Below are 24,484 nucleotides of genomic sequence, written 5' to 3'. Positions count from 1 at the left end.
ATATTGCAAAAGGAAGAGCAAGCACATACCAAGGGGCTTACGAGTACATGACCTTACCTCAACTTCTGCATACGTGCTGCTCAACTTTAGCGGGTGTTCCATAAGTGTGCAGTCTGCTTTACCAGTTGCAGTTTCTATTTCCTTTGGAGTCCATGCCGATGGATCATATGTAAATTTAATCTCATCAACAGGCTCAGCATCCATTGTAGGAGTAACATCATCCAGAATTTCATCCCCAGGATCATGCAATTGTTGGCTTCTGGGAACAAAAGCGGATCCCTGGAAGGATTTATCTGAAATTACCAAGTCAGGAAATACGGTATGACTGAACTCAGCTGAGGAGTCATTATTGTAGTGTAGCTCAGATAAAAATTTGGAAGATTCTTCACCAAAAGTTCTATCTTCTTCATTGGTTTCAAGAAGCTCATTAAATGAGAAATTCTCCATTTTCTCATCAAGCATGAAACTAGTGCTTCTAGATTCATATGCAGCATTGACGTCAGATATTGAAGGGATTTCTTTGTCTTCATCGGCTGAAAGGGATGATAAATTTTCTGAGTCTTCTATGGTAGAGACTTCCTGAGGACTGACTGAGCAAATTTCGGGCAACGATTCAGAAGATGAAATATCTAAGTCTGGAGCATCTGCAGTCGAAGGATCCATTATGGCATCTGTAGAACCACCTGTGCTTTCATTGTATGTCCGTATGTTTGCTAGGAAGCATTCATTTGATGAATCATTGTGCACATCAGTAGTAGCAAGCTGTTCTTTCCCATGTTCTGTCTCTGTTGATTTAGAATATATATCTTTGTGGCAAGAATCTACAGTAGTAAAACTCTGTCCATCATTTCTTTCTGAAACAGTAAGCTCACCTTCACTTTGAGGGCTAGATAAACTTTCTTTTATGCCGCTAAAGAGAGTGGAAAGAATTTCATCCTTACAATTATCCACTGCAACCTGATGAGTTTCTTCCGTTGGTTCCATCTCAACGAGACCAGAGTTGATATTGCCATGACAAGAATCTGCAACAGATTCGTGCCCATCTTTTCTTGGTTTGTCATTGTTTTGAGATTTATTTGGAGTTTCCTTCAAGCCAGCTGATTCAGCTTCAGCTGTATAATCTACTCCTAGATGAGCTTCTTTGGTCAATTCATTAGATGATTCATCATTCTTATAGTCATACTGCCTTACTATGGAAGAATCATTAGACACACTAAGCCCACTGTCAACCTCAGACAAGCTATTTACTACAGGTACATTTCCTGATTTACTGTTAGCATTCTGTTTCTGCGCATCAAAGATTGGACTATTCTGCCTGACTTCTCCTTGACCAACCACTCTTGAAACTCTGATAGCCATGCAACAAGGCTTTTAAGCTTTTACCAAAAAACCATATCCCACAAGAGGATGAAAACAAAAGGTAGAACCTGAAACATGGGATGAATTACCTTGGCGGCCAAATTTCAGCAGATGCTTGTCCTGATACTTTATCTCTGGGCAGGCCAGATAAATCTAACTGCATAAAACAATTCTGATGTGACTTTTAACTCATATATACAGCCTGCCATATATGTAAGCAAGAGAGACCATTTTACCTTCTGTTCTGAAATGAAATTGTATAACGAACTCTGATACACATGCAAGAAAATATGTTATTGACATGTCTCAACAAAACCTAACCAAAAAACTCTAACATGAAAATAAAGTTAATAAACAATTGAAGTTCAAGGAGAAACGAGGTAATTAACTGGATCCACCTTTGGAGTACAGTTAAAATCCCCACAAAGAATAATAGGAGCATCATCCCAAAGCTTAGAAACGGCATGAGCTCTATCCAGAAGAACCCTAATCTGTTTGTAGCAAAAAATTACAACAGGTGTTATATACATATAAGTACTGTATAATCATTTTGAATAGAGTAAGGAACCTAGGAATTGAAACTCGACAAACTTCATCCAGAAGGCAAACAGGGCAAAAGAATCAAAAGAATAACTCAGAAATACCTGAACAGGTGTTCTAAACAAGTGATGATGCTTCCTTAAAAGAAGTGATTCAAGGAGCAGCAACACCAATGTTCATTAAATGAACGTGTCATTTTAAGTTATTACATAATAAGATTGGGAAAAAAAAAATATGTGAGGGCCAACAGAAGGCATTTCTTCCAACTGAAGCAAGCGCTGAATAACTACTTATTTTTGTGGACTACCTCTACTTTATAGGCTAAAAAGAGAGGCAAGTGCTACCAATAGCTTGGCCAGAACTTTGATATTAGGCTCAGGAATATAGCCAATCCAGCCCCTTCAAACATGTTATATTGCAGAAATAGATGCAGATGGCCCACCTCCACCATCTATTACCAAACACTCAGCTTTATTTCATTTATATTGTTTTTATTTTTTAAATTTCAGCTCATAGAAGCAATATGTAGGAATAAATGGAGGAGCCCACCTCTGCCATGAGCACTCTCAACACATCATGCTTTCTTTCTTCTTCTCTTTTTTAGCTCAAAGAAGGAAAGAATATGTGGAACAACCTTAGCTTGTACCTACGCTAAAGTAAAGATGATTTGCTAATAAATGACAATAAAGATGGGTGAAGATGTGAGTCTACTTGCTGTTTAAAGCCAAAGGAAAGAGAGAAGTCTGGATTCTAGGTTGCTACGTAAATTAGCATTAGTGTAAAATACATCACATGCTAGGAAGCAGCTCAAAAGTTTTAATAGTTAGATGGATTCTACACGCCAAAATGTATAAGAGAACTCAGATACACTGGTGTGTATGCTGATTTAAAGTTCTTGATAACCTTAAAATGCAAGATTGGAAAACAATATCACCATGCTATGTCACTGTCATGTAAACAAGAGGATCATCAGAGATATGGATAACAAAACAATTTTATTCCTAGCCATCTGTTTCTATATCCTATCTGCAGAGTACATACCTGGCCTAGTTTAATCTCTCCCCTTTTTGGATTGTAAAGCACATGAATATTACAAATGACAACTTTATTGAAACCTTGCAAGCTGCAGATATAGAAATTTCCATCAGTGATAAAATATAGAGCCCTAAGCATTTCTCACGCACTTCACTAGCACACATGTTTTTTCAATCATGTCTTTTTACATTCATGATTTGATACTCAGGTGTGCTTTTATCCAGATGCCTTATTTATAGAGTCAGATGCTTGTCACCTAGGGAAAAAGGCTAGCCTCGTATTGGCAAGTGGGGTAGGCACACAGTGGCATGTGTCAGGCCATGATAGTGAGCCATATTAGCCAAGATAACTCAATTTCTCAATGTATTCCACGTCATAAAATAAATCAAATGAATACCATTCCATAAATGTAACTTTAGCTGGAAATAGAGACAATGCTTGGGCATTGACTAGTGGAGTGCGTATTGTTGACATGAAGCCTAAGCAAGTTGTATCTCAGTGAAGATTTGAAATTCCAAAAGCCTTGTTCGTTTAATATATAGTGGAATACAGGTTGCAAAGCAAGTCTAAAACAACCTGGAAAAGAGAATTTGAAGATTGTAAACAAACAAAAATCAATCTTGTTACCTATAGTACTCCAGAAGTTCACATGGCTATTAACTTTAGTATAGCTAAACAACTTAAATCTTGTAAGGTTCAAGGTCATAATCAGTGTAACAAGCTCATTTGGAGCTTGAACATGAACCACACTATGGATCCCTAGGGAAGAAGTTATGGCAATGCCTCTGATGGCAGGGGACACGAGCTGATAAATTAGTTAAGGTTTAAGCTTAAATACTAGAAATTGCAATTAGAACATAAAGCATATAATATAAGTACCTCATTGGTATCGCTGTATCTTTACTGTTCTTCCGATTCAAGGACTGTTCAACCAAAAAACTTTAAATGAGCAACAATGAAGGCGAGATAATATAAGATTAATAACTGATCATGGTAGATCCAGGTAAGGATTTAAGACAGGTATGAAGATCTCAAGTACCTCCAACACACATATCTGGGCAACATTATCCCGAAGTCCAAGCTTATTAAATTCAATGCATTCCTCAAGCAGCAACTTGAATCTAATATAAACATTACTAAATCAATTCTAACTAGAAAAATGTTACAAAAACAGATTTATCAAAGGAAAATATCCGAAAGGATCAGGGTATCTACTGCTTCCAAATTATAACACAAGGCCCAATGATGTCAATGATAAACTGTTTCTGCAGGAACAAAGATGACAACAATACCCTCCTCCCCCTTCCCCAAAATACAAGATAATAGGCCAGCAACCACTACACTGAAAACTCAAAGTAGCACCAATTTCATGCTGCTCACCTGAGCAATGCAGAAACCACAAATGTTCCAATGCCGTGAATAATATATAAAAGGGTAAGGCTGCGTTCTTTTTGCTTTTCAATTTTGAGTTTTGAATTCATTTTCAGTTTTCTATTTTGGTAGTATATTTTTAGAAAATTAAAAACGCGTTCTCTTTGTCATTTTGAAAAACTATTTCTCAAAACAAAAAATTAGAAAACGCATTCTCTTTTAAATTTTGAAAATAATTTTTATTTTATTCAAAAAATTTGATTATTCAGTAAATTAGAAATATTAATGTTAATATATTATTAAAAAAATATATACATTTTAAAGTTAATGAATTTTATAATATTTTTTCCATTATAATAATAAAATATGAATAAATAAGTGTGTTTTGAGTTTAGAGTTTGTTTTGGATGAAAACACTCAAAATAACTTTTGTTATTTTGAGTTTTCTTTACAATTTTTTTTTTTGTTTTGTTTTCAAAAATACATTTTTAAAAACAACAAAGAGAACGCATTTTCATTATTTTAGAAAATCGAAAACTAAAAATGACTTGAAAACAGCAAAGAGAACACAACCTAAATGCTTAGAGATGTGTTGGAAAGGTAATAAAATAAATGGATGTTCCATGCTTGAGAAGGAAGCAATAAAGAGATATGTCTCAGTTACAATACTAATTTTATGTGAAGCTATTTCAGACAAACAACTAAGAAGCACCTTATTGCCTTTAAGAATTTATTTAACCGATCCCGATTAACACACATAATGTCAAGTCAAGATTAACAAATTGAGTTTAACTCATCTATATTAACAAAGATGGGCCATGCAAGAGACAGGAACGATTTACCTTGAGACACGCCAGAATATTGCACAGCCATCAACTGGATCGCCAGTTCGCATCTTCAGATTTGTCCCAAAAAAATAATAAATAAAAGAACACGATTAGGTCTTAGCTATCAATTTTGACATGATTTCATAATAGTTGACTGTCATTTAAAACTGAAGAGTATGGTTTCATCATTTCCATTTTTATATGCTTTACAAAAAGAAGCACGCAGCATTTACATTCCTAACCAGAAAAATTAGGTTCCTGATCTGGATTTCTAAGTGAGATAAAAAAAAAAAATGATTGAGCTAGGTCTGTTTATACAAGGAGGAGCTTTGAGCAAACCAAACTCAAGCTAAGCTCAGCTCCTTGGTTCACTTGGTCAGCCCCAAGAAAAATTAATCCGCAGAATAATACAAATCATCCTAGAATGGTTATGTTGCAGTTACAAGTCAAACCCCTTACATAGTTCTTCTTTATCATACTATGCTAATTGATAACAGTTATTTTCGGTTAAAGACAAATGTACCATGTCCTTTGCTACCATCTGAATCAGATCACTCAGTTTTCATTTAATAAATTGTGTTCCTAGTGCATGAGGTGTTCCCCACTTTGCAAGGGCTGTATTTGATGCAACCTTACCCTTGCTTTACAAAGAGGCTATTTCCACAACTCAAACCTGTGACCTTCCAGACACAAAGGAACAACCTTCCCTTGCTACCAAAACTTGCCCCCCTCAGTTTATATTTATCAATTATATAAAAAAAAAGAAAAAGAAAACTATCCAAATTCTCATTTAATAAAAAAAGGGTACACCCTAACTCAGATGTCAATTGTTGAAATTCTATCACATCAACTGAAAGGAAAAAAAGAAGGTTCTTGAATTTCTTGACAAAATCATTTCAATGCATTAAAGACAGGCAAAGGAGGGAAAAAAAAAAAGAAAGTTCTTGAATTTCTTGACAAAATCATTTTCATGCATTAAAGACAGACAAAGGAGGGGAAAAAAGGCTGAAAACTGAAGGTTTACAATTCAACAACACCACCAGACCTTAATCTAACTAGGTGGGAAGGTCTACTACTCAAAACAGAAAAAAAAAAAGAAAAAAGAAAAGAAGTTATAGCCTTGTTTGGAAAAAACCTTCCAAATGCCAGTGTATCCCCGAAACTTTAACTCCTCTTCTAAATCTTGAAATCTATCAACCTCCTGAAAATGAGGAAGGAAGCACATTTACCATTATTTTCAAACATATAAAGAGGATAGTGTTAATTCATAACAGAAACCATTTTCAATACATGGGCCCTTTATAGGAAAGAAATTAACAAAAGACATGCAATACAAATTATGGAAAGGACACAGAATTACAGCAAAAGCAAACTCTTTTAAAACCAATTGTATCCAATAAAGTAACCTTACCTCTACCACATAATCAATTAGAAATCCTAGTAAAAATAAAATACATAAATAAAAATTCTTAATCACATAAATATACTATCTTATTTGTTATCTTGTGGGTCATACAGTCATAGTCATTTTGACGCATCTTGGATCATCTTTTTGAATGCAAATATACTTTATAAGCTTTGCAGGAGAAGACTAGAGGATAAGTTATTGTTTGATTGATTGGGATGTGATCCAATCAAAGGTGAGCAGACAAGTTTCATTACCAAGGAGCTAGGGGTGTGTCGTGTACCTAGGGTTTAGAATACGGTTACATTGGCAATCGGAAGGATCCAAGATACTGAAGATTAAGAACAGAATGACTGGAGAGGGAATTTGGACAGAAATGGGGGGAGAAATTAGAGAGAAATGAGAGAGAGTTAGAGAGGGAAACCAGAGGGAGAATTCTAGAGAGAGAAATGAGAATATTCAATTATCATTCAACATACCCCTCCATCCTCTCTAGCTGTGGCTTATATAGCCTCACCCTCACAACATTGCACATGCACCCATGTGCAGTTACAACAGTGACCACAACTACTTATAGCTAAAACAAATACCTATAACATAAAAAGGAAAGGAAATTACAAAATATGGTAATGCATGTAAGCTAAATACTATTATATTTCTTACTATATCCTTAGGGATCCTCGAGATCATGACAATTCCCCTCTCTTTGAGAAAGTTCTTGTCCCCAAGAACTTCAACAATTGGTCATTGCTCTTACCCAATACCAACTCTCTCAATCTATTTCATTCCTCTTTCCTTCTTTCTCCTTCTAGGCCTCTTCATCTTTGTTTTTAGGTTTCCAAGATCAATTCTAGGCCTAAGTTGACCCAAAACTCCCATAGGGAAAACTTCATTGAGTTCCATCCCAATACAACCACCCCTGGTAATAGCTATCCAATCAAGCTTGATTTCCAATCCATGGACATGATCAACCACTTTCGAACTGACATAGTTAGTAGCTGAACCTTGGAGGCCAACGGAAGGACTATCCGTGTTCGTGACTTCCGTTAGTACTTCATTACCATCCAATACAAGTAAGGGTGGCAGATTTAAATCCATAGTTGCAGTTATTGTATCCCCATTCAACCCACGGCCATGCTCTGCTGCAAAAATATTAGCAATATTCTGGAAATGCAGCCATGGAAATTTGTAGACTTGCCTTGGTTACTCAAACTAAGGCTATTCACGAGCATTAGAATTAGGAGTTGCTGTGACTTCGATCCCAGACAAAGGTTCCTCAGTGGCTGCCATAAGGCCTTCATCCCGACCTCCTTTCCCAACATGATTTAGAGCCAAATTATTTGATGGAACAATATCCCTGCTCGAACTATCAGATGTATGGAAGCCATCTACATAGTAGGTCTCACCTCCAATCTGCTGTATAGATTGATTATTTCCCGAATCATTAACTTCCAGTTCTTGTAAAGTGTGGTCTACACAGATCTCTTCATCCAATCTTCTTTCCTCTTCAAAATCCCGAGTTACCATTGATAGGTTTGCTTTGGTTCCAGCACCAACTTCCTTAATATTGATTGAATTTTCAATCGGAACCTCCTGATTCCATGCAAACAATTTAGCAACTCCTTCTTCCTTGTGTTTGCTGGAATTTCCCTCTATATGTACTTTTTCAACAATATCAAATTGTCCCTTTGCATTTGCTGCCCTATCAACCTGTTTGTTACATATTCCCTTTTGATAATTCCATTTACCACCAATATCATCATTGATGTTGCAGTCCTCCTTCTTGATAATTTTGCTAAAATTGGTATACTTCTTCCACTCCACATTGGAAATAAGCAGTGAATCTGCTTCTCACCTTCTTGACTTCTCCTTCTGCTGCTTCATTTTAAGGAAGTCCTATTTGTTAAAACTTCCACGATAATCATCGAATAATTTAGTAGAAAAGCTATAGTGATACTTCTTAGTCAGTATCATCGCAAACTCCTGCAACTACTCATGTAACATACGGCCAAATTCCTTACTTGTATCATGTACCACACTTCTTGTTTCCTTGTCCAATTGGTTGATCCCTTTCTCAAACTTCTTTTCCCATGCCTGAGGCTTTTGGCCAAACTCCTCATGATGTTTTCCCCTTCAACTAAGAATGCAACATTCTTTTGCTGTAATTGCGACCTCATTTGTTTCATGTGTGCACTGCTCCCTACAGCCTCATGAGTAGGACATCCCCCTGAAAATGCAGCATCCTTCTGCTGCAATTGAGACTCCATTGGTCTCATACGTGCATTGCTCCCCATGGTTAATTTAGTGGAAGTAGTATACTTCGGTGACCAAGGCATAGAAGTTTTGTACATCGAAATCCACACCCTTTCGTGAGCTAATTGACTCTAAATTAGAATTGCCTCACACAATTCAATAGCCAATAAGGACCTTCGTCGGATCTGTTGGATTTGTTGTTGTTTGAAATTTTAGTAAAATCAACTGTAACTTTTGAACTGAGAATTACTACTCCCTTTTGGTTATGATCGGTCTCGATTTCAACAGCTGAGACCAATCGAACTTGCTAGCATTAGATATTAAGAGTTGTAGAAATCACAACCAAGAAGCGTGGGTCACTGGATTATAGTGACCTAACTTAGATCAACTCCACTTTTGCCTCTAATACTCGCCTAATCGAACCTCTCAATTGCGCCTTCCAAAATACAAGCCTGTAAAGTAGGTTAGGGCAATAGAAATCTAGGGCACAAGAGAGAAGAAGAAAGTGATCACAGAACTTTACTTCTCAGAAATGAATAAAATGTTTTCCAACAACATACAATGAAAGCTCATCAAGTTTATATACAACCATGCCTAACCATTATAATGAAAACCACATCACCGCATATAACAACATACTCATAGCATATATATTAAGTAAATACATAACAGAAAACAATTTCAAGTATTCTAATAGAAACAAGCTCAAGTAATCTCTCCAACATTCCCCCTCAAAGAGGACTTCCCTTTGAGCATTCATCTAGCAGTGAATCCTCGAGAATCAGCAACCATGGGAGACTGTTGCATATGCAACTTGTCAACCAAAAACTTGAACCTGCTCCTTGATAATCCTTTAGTAAACACATCTGCTATCTGATGAGTGGTAGGCACATATCTGATCTCAATTTCATTCTTCTCCACCTTCTCACGAACAAAATGAATATCTATCTCAATATGTTTTGTACGGGCATGAAAAATTGGATTCTTAGCAATACTTTTGACTGTTTGATTATCACTCCAAACGATTGGAGTATGCACACACGAATAACCCAGTTCACCAAATAAGGATTTCAGCCACAACACTTCTATCACACCCTGAGCAATAGCCCTATATTCAACCTCCCCAACGGACCAAGCAACCACTGATTATTTCTTCGAACTCCAAACAATTAGATTATCAACAAGAAATACACATACCCCACTAGTTGATCGCCTAGACACCTTTCAACCAGCATGATCAGCATCCGTGAAAATAGTAAGGGGAAAATTTGCTAAAGAAGGTGAAAAGAAGAGGCCTAGATCGATTATACCCTTAAGATACCTTAGCAGCCCTTTACAAGCCAACTAGTGCTGCTGCTTAGGGTTAGTCAAAAATTGACTAAGCTTATTCACTTCAAAAGCTATGTCTAGCCGTGTATAAGTAAGGTATTACAGTGACCCAACCAGTGTTCGATACAAGGATGGATTAGCAAACAATTCACCTTCATCAGTTAAAGATACAACATTATCAACTGGGGTGTCACACGAATTACAATCTAACATAACAACCTTCTTTAACAATTCTTAACACATACTTTGACTGAGTAAGATAGAGACTATTGCTATCTCTATATGCTCCAAACCCTAGAAAGTAATTGACTGAACCTAGGGTCTTTAGAGCAAAATGGGTGTCAAGATCATGAATACAAGCCTGTAAAGTAGCAGAATTCGAGCCAGTAATCAATATATCATCAACATACACCAAAATAAAAATGACAAAAGTAGATGTTCATTTGATAAACAACGAAGCATCTGAGACAACCCTTAAGAAACCCCAAGACTGAAGAGCATTCCTTAACTTTGTATATCAAGTTCTAGGAACTTGCTTCAGTCCATAAAGGGACTTTTTCAGCCTGCATACATGAAAAGGATGCATAGAACTAATAAACCCTTCAGGCTGAGACATGGACACTTCCTCTTCAAGATCATTATTTAGGAATGCATTATTTACATCAACCAGTTGTATATCCCATCCAAAGGTCATTGCTAAAGAGAATAACACTCTAATAGTAGGTGCTTTAACAACAGGGCTGAATGTTTTAGCATAATCAATGCCCGGATTTTGAAGAAAACCTTTTGCAATTAGGCGAGCCTTATATTTTAGAATAGTCTTATCAGAGTTATACTTAATTTGGAATACCCATTTATACCCAATCAAATTCATATCATCAGAAAATGGAACAAACTCCCATGTGTTATTTTTCTGCAAAGCTGAAAACTCCTCTTCCATAGCTTTAACCCATCGTGAGTCTAATAAGGCCTCATGTACTATGTTAGGTTCTAAGGAACTCATCGAGGCTTGAGGAGAGGTGGTTAAGAGATGTCTGGTCTTGGACCTAGTAATTATAGGATGAATTGAAGAAGCTGAAGCAATTTTGTATTTAGGAACATAAACTGGCATTCTGGGAGTAAAAGATTGCACAGGCAGATGAGATGAGGTAGAAGAGATTGCCTGAGATGAGGAATGATTAGAATTTGCAATAGTGTGTGTAGACTCAGGAGGAATAGCAGACTGTGCTACTCAAGGACTAAAAAAGGTGGAAGAAAAAGGAGGAGGAGACTGAAAAATCAAAGTAGAAGAACTATCTGGAATAGACACAGATGAAGCAGAGGATAAAGAAGAGAAGAGAACTGGAAATGGAAACTCATTTGGATTGAAACTCATATGTCTAGAGGCATAAATTTTTCTAGAAGGGTGCAAACAAATGTAACCTCCTTGAGTATGGCTATATATCCAAGAAATATGCACTTGTGAGTATGAAAGTCAAACTTGTGCTTGTTATATGGTCTCAAGTAAGGAAAACAAGCACATCCAAAGGATTGTAACAATAGGTAATTAGGTGCTTTATCATAGAGAAGCTCAAAGGGGGTACAAAATTGTAATGAAGAGGATGACAACATGTTAATAACAAAAACTGCAGTTTGAAATGCCTCTTCCTAGAATCTTAAAGGCAAGTGAGCATGAGCAAGCAATGTAAGACTCATCTCAACAATATGTATATGTTTTCTTTCAGTTACACCATTTTTTGTTGGTGAGTGTAAGGACATGAAAATCTAGGCTGTATTCCATGACTTTGTAGATAAGGTAAAAAGGCTCGAAATTCCCCCCCCCCTCCCCCTCCTCCACCCATTATCAATTTGGATAGCTTTAAGCTTGGTTTGGTATTGATTTTCAACAAGTTTATGAAAACTGATAAAGGTAGATAAGGCATCTGATTTTAATTTCAATGGATATGGCCATGTGAATCTTGAATAGGCATCAACAAAGATAATATAATATCTGAACCTTTTAATAGAAATAGTATGAGCAAGACCCCATACATCAGAGTATATCAACTCTAAAGGTCTCTTTGCTGTAATATCATGAGAGACAAACGGAAGTTGATGATGTTTGCCAAGTTTACAAGAATCACAGAATGAAAGAGCTGAAGGAGAACATGGAATTCTAATTTTATTAAGAATCAATTTCAACACATTGTATGTAGGATGACCCAACCAAGTATGCCATTGTTGGCATGTCTTATTGTACTGGGCTAAACAAACACTAGGAGACATTCCATGACTAAATGGAAGCTATCTTTTACAACACTCAGAAGAAAAATCAATACATTTATTCAAAGAAGATGAAGAAACAACAAAGGACACTAGATGAGTAGACTTGACAGAGTGCTCAGGGATGCTAGTAGCTTGATCAAAAGCAAGAACCAACTGATAAAGACCATCCCTAAGATGTCCTCGAAGCAACACCAGCCTTGTATTCTTGTCCTTAATCAAACACACATTTGAATGAAATTCAGCAATCACGTTATGGTCATTAGAAATTTGTGATACACTGATTAAACTTTTCTTCATATGAGGAACATGAAGAACTCTAGGCAAAGTAATAACAGAAGTAGGTTTAGTATGAGTATATAGTTGTCCAAGACTAACATTAGATATAGACAATTGCTTACCATTACCAACAGAGACCTTATCACATCCATTATAAGGTGCATACAATGACAAGTTGTTGAGATTTGAAGTGATATGGTTTGTTGCCCCAAAATCAACAAACCATGAGTGATCAGGCAAAGTTGTGGGAGACAAATTTTCTGAAGGCTGAGAAAAATGGTCATACGAGGTGACTCCTTGTGAAGAACCTATATCAGTCATGTAGGGCTCATTAGAATTAGTGAAGGTAGCTACATATGCCCTAAAATCAGCCAAGGTAAACCTTTGAAAATTTTGAGAACTCTGAAAATGATGAGAATTCTAAAAATTTTGACCACCAGTATTCCTTTGGAAATTTTTGTCAAACCTATGGTAGCATTTATCAACAAGGTGCCCTGGTTTTCCACATAATTGACAATAGACTCGCCTATTTGATGCCCTACCTCTTCCCCTTCTTCCACCTCTATATCCTCCTCTTTGTACAAAACCTCCTCTAGTATTGCTACCATTATGTGATGCAACAGAAGTCATATTCACATTAACAGGAGTATGCATAATAGATTCAAAGTTCACCATAGAATGTGCAATATTTTTAGAGTTCAATCAGTGCTCATGCATCAACAATAGATACTGCACCTTTTCTAAATCGATCTCGTCCATTTGATAGGTGATCAAGCTTATGATAGTTTCATATTCATGATCTAATCCATTTAGAATTGCAAGTAATAGATCCTTATCACTCAAAGATTCAACAGCAGCTAGAGAATGACCAATGGTCTTAATTTTTAGAATGTAATCATTGATAGACATTGAATCCTTTTTAACAGACCTTAATTACTGCTTTAATTGAAAAGATTTTGCTATGGTTTGACGAGAATACAAGCTCTCAATGGCAGACCATACCTCGACAGATGATTCACATTGAATCACCTGCGCAAGCACCTCTTTGTCAATGGTAGAAAACAACCAGCCAAGCAGCAATTGGTCCGATCGCATCCAATTCATATACTCCACGTTAACCACTGGAGTTTCACCATCACCAGTCGAATCCAACACATATTTAGGAGGAGAAGGTGACTTGTTTAGAAAAGGCAACAAGTCGAAGGCACAAATTGTAGCGAGAATCTGTGCTTTCCAAAAGATGTAGTTACTCGAGTCTAATTTGATTGGTATAAAGCTAAACACCTTTGCCACAACTGAGAAATCAGATTGCGAGGCTGAGGATAGTGAGGTGGAAGAAGGTATCGGAAATGAAGAAGAAGAATTTCGATCAAGATTCGAGGCCATTGACGCAAGTCGTAGGCTCTGATACCATGTAAAGTAGGTTAGGGCAATAGAAATCTAGGGCACAAAAGAGAAGAAGAAAGTGATCATAGAACTTTACTTCTCAGAAATGAATAAAATGTTTTCCAACAACATACAATGAAAGCTCATCAAGCTTATATACAACCGTGCCTAACCACTATAACAAAAACCACATCATCGCATATAACAATATATTAACAACCACATATAACAACATACTAATAGCATACACTAAGTAAATACATGACATAAAACAATTTCAAGTACTCTAATAGAAAAAAGCTCAAGTAATCTCTCCAATAGAGCCCAATCGTTAAGAACTTGTCAGAATCACAAATGGATTTGCTTGGCCAAGTTACCTTCCAATTCGGAATTGCCTAGCTTGCCCGTTTGGAATTCTTAACCAACGCTCAGTAAATTCACAACCGAGAGTCAATCTTCCTCTTCATTTCCAAGTTCGCACCGAAGGTTACCTAAATTGCCTTATGGAATCGCACTCACTGTCTAATTCGCCTTTAGTTCCGAGCCAAGTTGCCTTGCTCTTTCTCTCAGTTGAATCGTTTTTCGCCTTGCAATCTATCGCCGACACTGTTGAATTCGTCGGACTCACAAAACCACTGCCCGATCAATTTCACAGAGAGTCGCGTCTTCCTACTCGCTCAATCATCGTCCATTGGTTCTAGAATTCACTAATCTTCGCCTTGGCCCGAGTTCGCCAACTTTACTTCGGCGACTCTGATATGCCTTCAGAAGTTGCTTGAATTCCACTTTGGAAACCACCTTCCTAAATTGTGCAGATCCAATTCAACAGCTGAGGACTGTCGCTCAGTTGTAGTCAAACTAATCAAAGGCTTAGGATGGGCTTTGTTGTAGTCTCCTGAGGATTCGATGGACTCTGTTGGAGCTCCCAGTAAGTTCGATCGGTTCTATTGTAGCTCCTCAAGAGTTCGCTTGTATCACTGAAAATTCGTTGGATGCTGAATGTTGCTATGATCACTAGAATTACTTAATAGAGAGAATTGCTGAAGAATGGTGGGTCTGATACCAATTGTTGTGTACCTAAGGTTTAGCCTTTTGTCAAGAAAGATGTGGGAAAGAAAGTTTTTTCTCAATCTTATTTACCTTTGTCGGGTAGAACCAAATATATACAAACTTCCTTCATAAATTAGGAAGTTCCTAATAATAAAGCTTCCAAATATGCCTTTGGAAACTTATACAAATTTGGAATACAACAACTAATGGAAAGATACAGCAACAGTCTAGAAGATACATTTTGTTTAGGAAACATATAAAACTAATATCAATCAATAATTGATTTGATCTTGTCCGAGAATAAGGACAAGATCTGATCTTTTATTGTTGACAAGCCTAGGGTTACATTGGCAATCGGAAGGATCCGTGATGCTGAAGATTAAGAACAGAACGATTGGAGAGGGAATTTGGACTGAAATGGGGGGAGAAATTAGAGAGAAATGAGGGAGAGTTATAGAGGGAAACTAGAGGGAGATTGGGAGAGAATTCTAGAGAGAGAAATGAGAATATTCAATTATCATTCAACATGCCCCTCCATCCTCTCTAGCAATGGCTTATATAGCCTCAGAGCATTGTACATGCACCCATGTGTAGTTATAATAGTGACCACAACTCCCTATAGTTAAAACAAATATCTATAACAGAAAAAGAAAAAGAAATTACAAAATATGGTAATGCATATAAGCTAAATGCTATTATATTTCCTACTCTATCCTTGGGGATCCTTTGGGTTATGACAGGGTCTTTAATAAGCTTCAACCAGAAGGTGCCTATCAAAGCTTGCAAGAAAAAAAGGTAGTTATTGTCCAATTGGAGAGCAATTTGCATAAAATCAGCTTACAGGAAGTTGCAGCCAGAGGATAAGATTCTGGGCATAGACCTTGTTTAAAGAATCTAGCGGTGAATCTGTTTGCCTAGAGTTAAGTCTCATATCCAAGTGGAAGCAGTCAAGTGTCTCAAGCATCTAATTAGATAGGTGGTGTCTCAACTGTAAATTAGTTTAAGTTGGGGGGGTGGTTAAACTGGAATTATCTAAATCAAATTGGTTGTATTGGGGTGTCCGCCCCTGTTATAAATAGAGGGCAGGGTTGAGTCGGTTGAAGAAGAAAAAACCTGTCTATCGAGTGTATTTGTATTCTCTGAGAGGAAATGCTAGATAATCGATAGCACTTTGTAATCTTGGTAGAGAATTCAAGTGTGTGTACAAGGTTGTTAAAATCGGGATTTTAAGTGGGATCGATAAAGGGTCCATAAAATCGTATCGTAAAATCGAATCGTAAAATCGTAAGATTTTAGAGATAATTAAAAATACCCTTTAATTTTTGTAAATATATGTTTATAATAACACAATTTTGTAGAAAATGAATTAATATCATTTAATAACCTAATTATTCCTTATTATAATTCAAAAGATGATATTTCCAAAATATAGCTCAAAAACTAGCAGGTTGGTATAGGCAATTTAAAGGCAAAATATAGGTAATTTAGAGGTAAAATATAGCTTAAAATTCTTTAGAGGATACTTCCAACGTCTTCCATTAGATTTAGATTGTAATTTTTTCTTGATTTAACATTTATTAAATAAAGTAATATCCCGATTTGGAGTTGGGTGGTCCATTAATTAATTACTTGTTTGTCTTGATTTACTTATGCAATCAATGTTAAATCAAGTAAAAATTATAATTTAAATCAAGTAAATTGGAACTTATGCAATTAATGTTAGATGCTATGTGACATTGGAACTTATGCAATCAATGTTAAATCAAGTTCCAATTTAGAGGCAAAATATAACAATTCATTGCATAAGTTCCAATGTCAGATGCTATGTGACATTGAGACATTGGAAGCATTCTCTAAATTACAACTTAAATCAATGGAGGTCTTTGAATCGTAAAATCGTTTGGGGATCTCTGAAACGTAAAATCGTAAAATCGTACATGTAAAATCGAGATTTTATAGGATTTTATCCCAAATTGGATTTTACATGGGATTTGAATCGTTTGGGGGTCTTCGAATCGTAAAATCGTAAAATCGTACGCATAAAATCGGGATTTTAACAACAATGTGTGTGTACTCGGAGAAGAAGGGACTGCTGTACCAATCAATTTTAGAATAATCAAAGACTGCTCTTGAGTGTTTAAGGCTGGACATAGGATCATTCATATTGAATGATCCGAACCAGGATAAAGATCTGTCTCTATTGTGTGGTTTGCATTTCTTTTACTGTTCTGTTCATTTGTTTCTGTTATTTGTTTTAATTCTGTTAATCCGTGAGTGAGTAAGTGGCGAGAGGCTTAATTTTCTTCAAAAGAAATCTAATCCAATGAATCCTAGGGATAACACTAGCTCAAGTATTCTCCAGCCTGTTATGATCCACTTCATAGGGAATTGCACAAGCCAGAGTCAGAATCAGCAGATTTCTCAGAGAGAAGTATTTCTTCTGAAGACTATGAGGAGAGTGAGAATATATTAATTTCTTTTTCTGAAGGAATTTGTGAAAAAGCCTATCAAGGTGGAAGTTTCTACTTGGATGGCAGTTTTAGAAGCCACAAATTAAAACAAGTTTACAAATTGGTGTCATGAGTATAATAGTAAAGGAGAATGCTGGCAACCTTCCATACATGAAATAGCCAGAGGCATTCTACATTCTTTCTTCAGAATAGCTTGACTCATGCCAAGGGCCCACAATATGATGGAACATTCATATAAAGGTTCACCTAGGAGGACCATGCAGAAAGCACGGAAAAGTCCTCTATTGTATGCCTGAATGATGTTTTGCTTATACTTCTTTGGGTTTACAAACCTTGAGCAATGTCCCATCCTTCAGTAATAGAGTTGTAGGCCCCATATGCTAATCTGTTGACAATAGCAGCTTCTGTCTTGAATGTTCTGCATGTCCACCATAGTTGTCAAAGGCACGCCTGAGGCACATTCCTTGTATATATAAGTGTATTAAACCCCTATTTATTGTCCATTTGTCATTTTAGATCTTATTTCTTGTTGATTTGATAGCAAATTCTTGTATATCAATGAGAGGCAAACCTAGCTGTGTAAGCTTGAGGTTTGCTGGATCTCCCATTCAGCAGTATCCTTTGGCAGTGATGTTCACCCGCTGGAGAACTACTCATGTCTACATTCTGCTTCATTTTTGTTTCTTTCTTCTAATTTCTTTTACAATTTAGAAGAAACTAATTCTATGCTGTAATTGTTTTTCGTTGTGTGTTCTACTCTAATTTTTTTTTCCTTCTAATTTTTGTTGCAATTTAGAAGAAACTAATTATTAAAAAACAAATGTTTTGATCAAATAATTCTTCTTTCTCTCTCTTCTAATTTCTTTTGCAATTCAAAACAAACTAATTGTTTGTCTATAACTATTTTTGCTGTGTGTTCTGTTGTGATTTTTTTTCATTCTTCTAATTGCAAAAGAAATTAAAAGAAACTAATTGTTTTCCTGTAATTATTTTTTGCAATGTGTTTTGATATATTTTTAATCTCTTTTGAGGTCAGAAGAAATTAATTGTTTTTCTGCAATAATATTAATTGTTATTATAGGGTTGGTTGGTTGTCATTTGTGATTTTGTGTTTGCAACTACCTCCTTATAGGTACATATTGAAAAGAATAGTGTATATTTTATAAGCATTTTGAATAAATGTGCACCTCATGTGAGGCTCGTGCTTCACCTTGCACCTTGCGCCTAGGCCCCAAGCACTAATTTGGGCCTCAGTGTGCCTTGCGCCTTTGACAACTATGATGTTCACTGATTTTACTCCTGTTTTGGCTACTTAGGTTCATTCCTCTACTTATCAACCAAAAATTGTAATACCAGTAAGAAAGGAAGAAAATGGAAGAGTGAAGGAAGGAGAATAAGAAGAAAAAGGAAATATTACAAATGTATCAGAGTTCTAACCTGAAAACATAATATGTCGGCAGACCATAATCCAAGCTCAAAAATGATATTCTTCTTCCGCCACTCCCAGTCCAACATATGCCGAGGTATGTGAAAATAAAGTTTGTTTCGATGATTAATAGCCAGGTAGTCAGCAAGTATGTTATAGGAGAGGACTGTAAACCGCTCTGTGAACCATCCCAACAGCTTAGCCACATAATCATCATTGCTATGAAGCAATATTAGGCCAAAGGTACATAAAATCAGGGATTTAATAGTAATCGCATCTGTCTCACATAGACTATAGTACTAGTGTTGGATATAGATGTGTCCCATGTCAGATCTTCTTAAACCTTTAAACTAGGGATATTGAAATTATATTGCATTGCAATACGTCAGATTGCATTCTAATATATTATATTGTATGCCAATATTCCAAGTTTAAAGGTTTAAAATTTAACAATAACAAAAAAAGTCAATCACAATTCTTTATTTTTATTAAATTGTAACACATTATACAACAACAACATATCCAGTCTTTATCCCACTATGTGGGGTCGGCTACATGAATTCTAGACTTCCATGTATTTCTATCTTTTGTCATATCTTCATTGAGGTTCATACACTTCATATCCAACTTTAATGTCTCTTCCAAAGTCTTCTTAGGTCTGCCTCTACCTCTTTTTTTGACTAATTGTTCCATTTCATCAACTCTCCTCACAGGAGCGTCTCTTGGTCTCCTTTTCACATGACCAAACCATCTTAGTCTAGTCTCTTTCATCTTCTCATCTATTGGCACTACTCCTACCTTATTACGAATAACTTCATTTCTAATTTTATCTTTTTTTATATGGCCGCACATCCATCTTAACATCCTCATCTCCGCTACACTCGTCTTTTGTTCATGTTAGTATTTGACTGCCCAACATTCTGAGCCGTAAAACAAAACTGGTCTTATAGTTGTCCTATAAAATTTTCCTTTCAGTTTTAATGGAATTTTACCGTCACATAACACCATCGATGCATTTCTCCATTTTAGCCAACCTGCCTTAATTCTATGTGTGGTACCCTCGTGAATTTCTCCATCTTTTTGAATCACTGATCCCAAATATCAAAAATGATCTTTTCTTTGTAAGATTTGGTTTTCCAATTTTATTATAACATCCTCCACTCTTGCATTCTTACTAAATTTACATTCCATATATTTTGTTTTCTTTCTACTTAATTTAAATCCCTTAGATTCTAAATTGTTTCTCCATAACTCAAGCTTAGTGTTTACTCATTCTTTTGTTTCATCCACCAACACTATGTCGTCTGCAAATAGCATACATCATGGCATCTCTGTCTGAATATCTTTAGTGAGTTCATCCATTACTAAAGCAAATAAGTATGGACTTAATGCAGAACCTTGATGCAATCCTATTGTAGTTTTAAACGGTTCAGTATCCCCTCCGTATGTTCTGACCCTTGTTTCTGCACCATGATACATGTCCTTAAGGGCTTATATATAGACTATTCAAACTCCTTTCTTCTCTAAAACCCTCCATAATACTTCTCTATGGACCCTATCATAGGCCTTTTCTAGCTCTATAAACATCATATGTAGGTCCTTCTGATGCTCCCGATACCTTTCCATTAGGCGTCTTAGTAGGTATATAACTTCTATTGTTGACCTATCAGCCATGAAACCAAACTGATTTTCTGAGACCTCTGTTTCTTTTCTGAGCCTCTGCTCTATTACTCTCTTCCAAAGTTTCATGGTATGGCTCATTAACTTAATTCCTTTGTAATTTTCACAGTTTTGAACATCTCATTTATTATTATATATAGGGACCAAAGTACTCTTCCTCCACTCATCTAGCATCTTTTTTGATTTAAGAATCGCGTTAAATAATTTCGTTAGCCAAGAGATGCCCTGTTCTCCCATGCATTTCCATGCTTCTATTGGTATATTATCCGGTCCAACCGCCTTATGATTTTTCATCTTTTTTAATGCTTGTCTTATTTCATTTGGACTTATGCGTCGATAAAATGTATAACTCACGTTCTTTTCGGAGTTACTAAGATGTCCCAACCTAACTCTTGTGTCGCCATCATCATTGAATAATTTTGTGAAATACTCCTTCCATCTCTCCTTAATCGCTCCCTCATTCACTAATACATTTTGATTTTCATCTTTTATGCATTTTACTTGATTTAAATCCCTTGTTTTTTTTTCTCTTGCTTTAGCTAATTTATATATATCCATTTCTCCATCTTTTGTATCAAGTCGTTTATATAGATTCTCGTATGCTTTTGACTTTCATTCACTAACAGCTTTTTTTGCTGCATTTTTTTATTCTTTGTAGTTTTTTTGATTTTCTTCATTGTTGCACTGATATACAGCCTTATAGCAATTTTTCTTATTTTTAATTTTCAATTGTACTTCTTCATTCCACCACCAAGACTCCTCAAGGTTAGGGGCTCTACCATTTGTCTCTCCAATCACTACCTTTGCTGTGCTTCTCGGGGCATTAGCCATTTCTCTCCACATTTGGTTTGTTTGTCCTTCTCCATTCCATTCTCTTCTACCCCTTAATTTTTCTTTGAAGATTAGTTGTTTCTCCCCTTTTAAATCCCACCACCTAATTCTTGGATTTTGTTTTATGTGATTTTTTCTCTTCCAATTTCTTACTTGGACGTCAAGTACTAGAAGTCTATGTTGAGTAGTCAAACACTTTCCCGATATCACCTTACGATCCCTACAATATACCCGATCCTCTTGTTTCACGAGGAAGTAATCTATTTGGGTGCTTGATGTAAATTGTAACACATTATATTGCATTAAAATTTATGGTAATGTTTTGATTATATTCGATTATTTATTAATTTAAAACTCATAATATATTCTATGCTATTTCTAAAGTTATTTTATTGTGTTTGGAATTATATTTATAATTTTATTAAGCGAATTATTATACATATTTAATCATTATATAAAATAAACATAAAACTATTTATCAAATAACATGTTCAATATTCTTTTTTCTAACAAAAATGAAAACTGAACAGAAAAATATGAAAATAAAACTACAAAATGAACACATGAAAACTAACAACAAAAGCAAGCACCAAATCTCAGAGCATCCAAATCTCAAAATTAGATGATCCCTTGCCAACCATTTTGGGGACTTGGGATTGCTAGGTTGCTTTTTAAGCATCCATTCATCACTCACAACTCTTTGCACTGATACTCTCTACATTTTTCAGGTCAACATAGACCAGCCATCTTTCCTCTAATTGTTGTTCTTGTACCATGCATATGATAAACCAAGGCAGCACTTCATTTAGGAGTTACATTTCAACTGTGTAAGACTGAGATTATTAAGTCAATAACTTGCCTATGCATGGTAGCTGTTTCTATCTGTCATTTCTTAGCATTGATAATATGGAAAGAAAAAAAAGAACACAGTGTTCTATGCTGTGACTTCCTTTTTTTTTTTTTTAAATTCCCATCAAGAGATTATGTTTTAGTGCTTTCACGACAAAATTTAAAGAAAACTTTTGTTAATAAACTTAACAATAAAGCCAAGAACAAACAAAAAGGTTATATTGTCCATTATGAAGAGTATTAAAAATAGCATAAATAGAATATATGACTGTTCCATCTAGAGAAAAGACTCAAACCCAAGTTCCATAGCTTTTTGGTCAGCTATTCTGAAAATGATTTCCCCACCCCAGAGGGAAATGTCCTTTGCTTTTGGGTTGATTGTTGACAAGGAGGGATATGAACATGAAGTATTCACAGCCACATGTTTTAGTTGCTGCAAGCACTGTCTCATCCCACTAGATTGGATCTTGAAAGTACTTTCAAAAAATAAGAACACAGTGTCTTCCTGGGTATTCGAGTTCAAAATTGCTTTTCATCCCTAAAGAATGGCGCACCCCAATATGTGAAGCAGGAGAGGAGGATTTCTTGATTGAGATTTTGAAGGAGAAGACAAATTTATTTTTGATTTTTTCTTTGATGTTGAAAGGGAGAGGATTAATCTTTATTTTATCAAAGTATAGGCTCTTTCATGGTACTAAAGCTGCAGTAGATTTCCACCACCCAGTTTGGACATTGTAGCAATTGCTCTATGCCCATGACAGCAAGAACTAAACTGTCAACAAAGAGAGACATGCAGAAAAGCATATTAGCTATTGATTGTGAGGCTCCAACTCTAAACTGGAGGGGCCACTAAAACCCTCCACCTTTCCATATTTGGATAGATAGAGAGAAAGGGCTGTCACGACCCCAAGGAATTCCCAAGGATACAATAGTCATACATATTTCATGTTTCCCTTTCCATTGTATTTCTGTTATAACCGCTAGCACCTTCAATTGTAAGCCTATAAATAGGCTGTAGTAGTTTAAATTCTCCTAGCTCTCCCTCAGCTTTCTCTCTTCTCCCTCTATTCTTTATGTTTTGTTCTTTCTCTCCCTCCCTTCTACTCTTTCTTTCCCGTGCTCTTACCGATTAACTTCCTAAACCCTAGCCAAACCCTAGGGTCGTAACAAGGGCACTCTCATATGTTCCCAATATGCAATCCTTGTGTCATGATTCTAGGGTTTAGCCTAGGACTAGAATGGAAATTGGAAGGATCTGATTCATTTAAGGTCAAGAACAGAATGTATAGAGGGGAAATTGAAGAAGAATGGGGGAAAATTAGAGAGAATGGAGAGAGAATAGCATAAGAACAAGAGAGAGATTAGAGAGAAATCTTGGAAGATAATTGAGAATTCAATATCAAAATCAGCATGCCCTCTCCTCTTACAATGGGCCTTTTTATAGGCTTTAGCTAGCTCCTTAACTAATTTCTAACAGCACCCATATGTTCCGAACAAACAACCAAATATCTCCTAACAAACTAATATAAGCCTATTACAATATTACCCCTTTATTATATCCCTATCACAATATTACCCTTCTAATCCTCCTAAGGACATGACAATTTCCCCGTCTTGAAACATGTCTTGTCCCCAAGACATGCCAAACCTTCATAGCTTCCATTATGCTCCCTTTGTTTTTTTCCCTTTTCTTCCACAGCTTAGATGGAGAAATTTTGAAGATATCCTTCACAGCCAATAGAATGATCCTAGGTGACTTTTGCTTTCCATGAATGGTATGAGTCTTCCCGCTGCTAGTAACACCATAAGCAAACACTGTACCATTAATTCCTTGCATGGCACCACTTACAACCTGTTGGGCTGCCACATTAATTCTGGTCTTCAATCCTCCCTTCAACAAGGGTGACAGAAATTCTAATCGGCCACCTGTAGCAACAACAAACAAAGCAACAGCAGCTTTGTTCTTTTCGGCCAAACTCTCAACAGAAACATGGTGACACCATTTAGGATCAACGAGATTTCCTCTTGCTGGTGTTGTCTTCGCTTTATCATTAGCTAAGGAATCCTCAACATTATCCAAAACCATAGGTAATGGAACCTTACCATTAGGAACTCCACCACCCATTCCTTA

At 36.1% G+C, this 24,484-nt stretch overlaps 1 protein-coding gene across 4 annotated transcripts in view; it reads right to left on the bottom strand.

The window, feature by feature from the left end:
- Nucleotides 1–24,484, bottom strand: part of LOC127813240 (carbon catabolite repressor protein 4 homolog 6) — a 44,805-nt gene that overhangs the window by 5,710 nt on the left and 14,611 nt on the right. For 2 of the 4 annotated variants that reach the window (XM_052354115.1, XM_052354114.1), the window contains exons 3-12: nucleotides 19,005–19,171; nucleotides 6,268–6,333; nucleotides 5,148–5,200; nucleotides 3,974–4,055; nucleotides 3,814–3,857; nucleotides 2,941–3,022; nucleotides 1,749–1,850; nucleotides 1,596–1,628; nucleotides 1,449–1,516; nucleotides 58–1,348 (exon numbers count right to left, since the gene is read on the bottom strand). In XM_052354115.1, the coding sequence (XP_052210075.1) occupies nucleotides 58–1,348; nucleotides 1,449–1,516; nucleotides 1,596–1,628; nucleotides 1,749–1,850; nucleotides 2,941–3,022; nucleotides 3,814–3,857; nucleotides 3,974–4,055; nucleotides 5,148–5,200; nucleotides 6,268–6,333; nucleotides 19,005–19,171 (1,988 nt within the window). The remainder of the gene's footprint in view (nucleotides 1–57; nucleotides 1,349–1,448; nucleotides 1,517–1,595; nucleotides 1,629–1,748; nucleotides 1,851–2,940; nucleotides 3,023–3,813; nucleotides 3,858–3,973; nucleotides 4,056–5,147; nucleotides 5,201–6,267; nucleotides 6,334–19,004; nucleotides 19,172–24,484) is intronic. The other 2 variants (XM_052354116.1, XM_052354117.1) reach the window with 2 other exon arrangements.

Source organism: Diospyros lotus, chromosome 11, assembly GCF_014633365.1.
Source record: "Diospyros lotus cultivar Yz01 chromosome 11, ASM1463336v1, whole genome shotgun sequence".
NCBI classification, from domain to species: Eukaryota; Viridiplantae; Streptophyta; class Magnoliopsida; order Ericales; family Ebenaceae; genus Diospyros; species Diospyros lotus.
The sequence above is the reverse complement of the archived record's forward strand: the minus strand, read 5'-3'. Positions and strand labels throughout refer to the sequence as shown.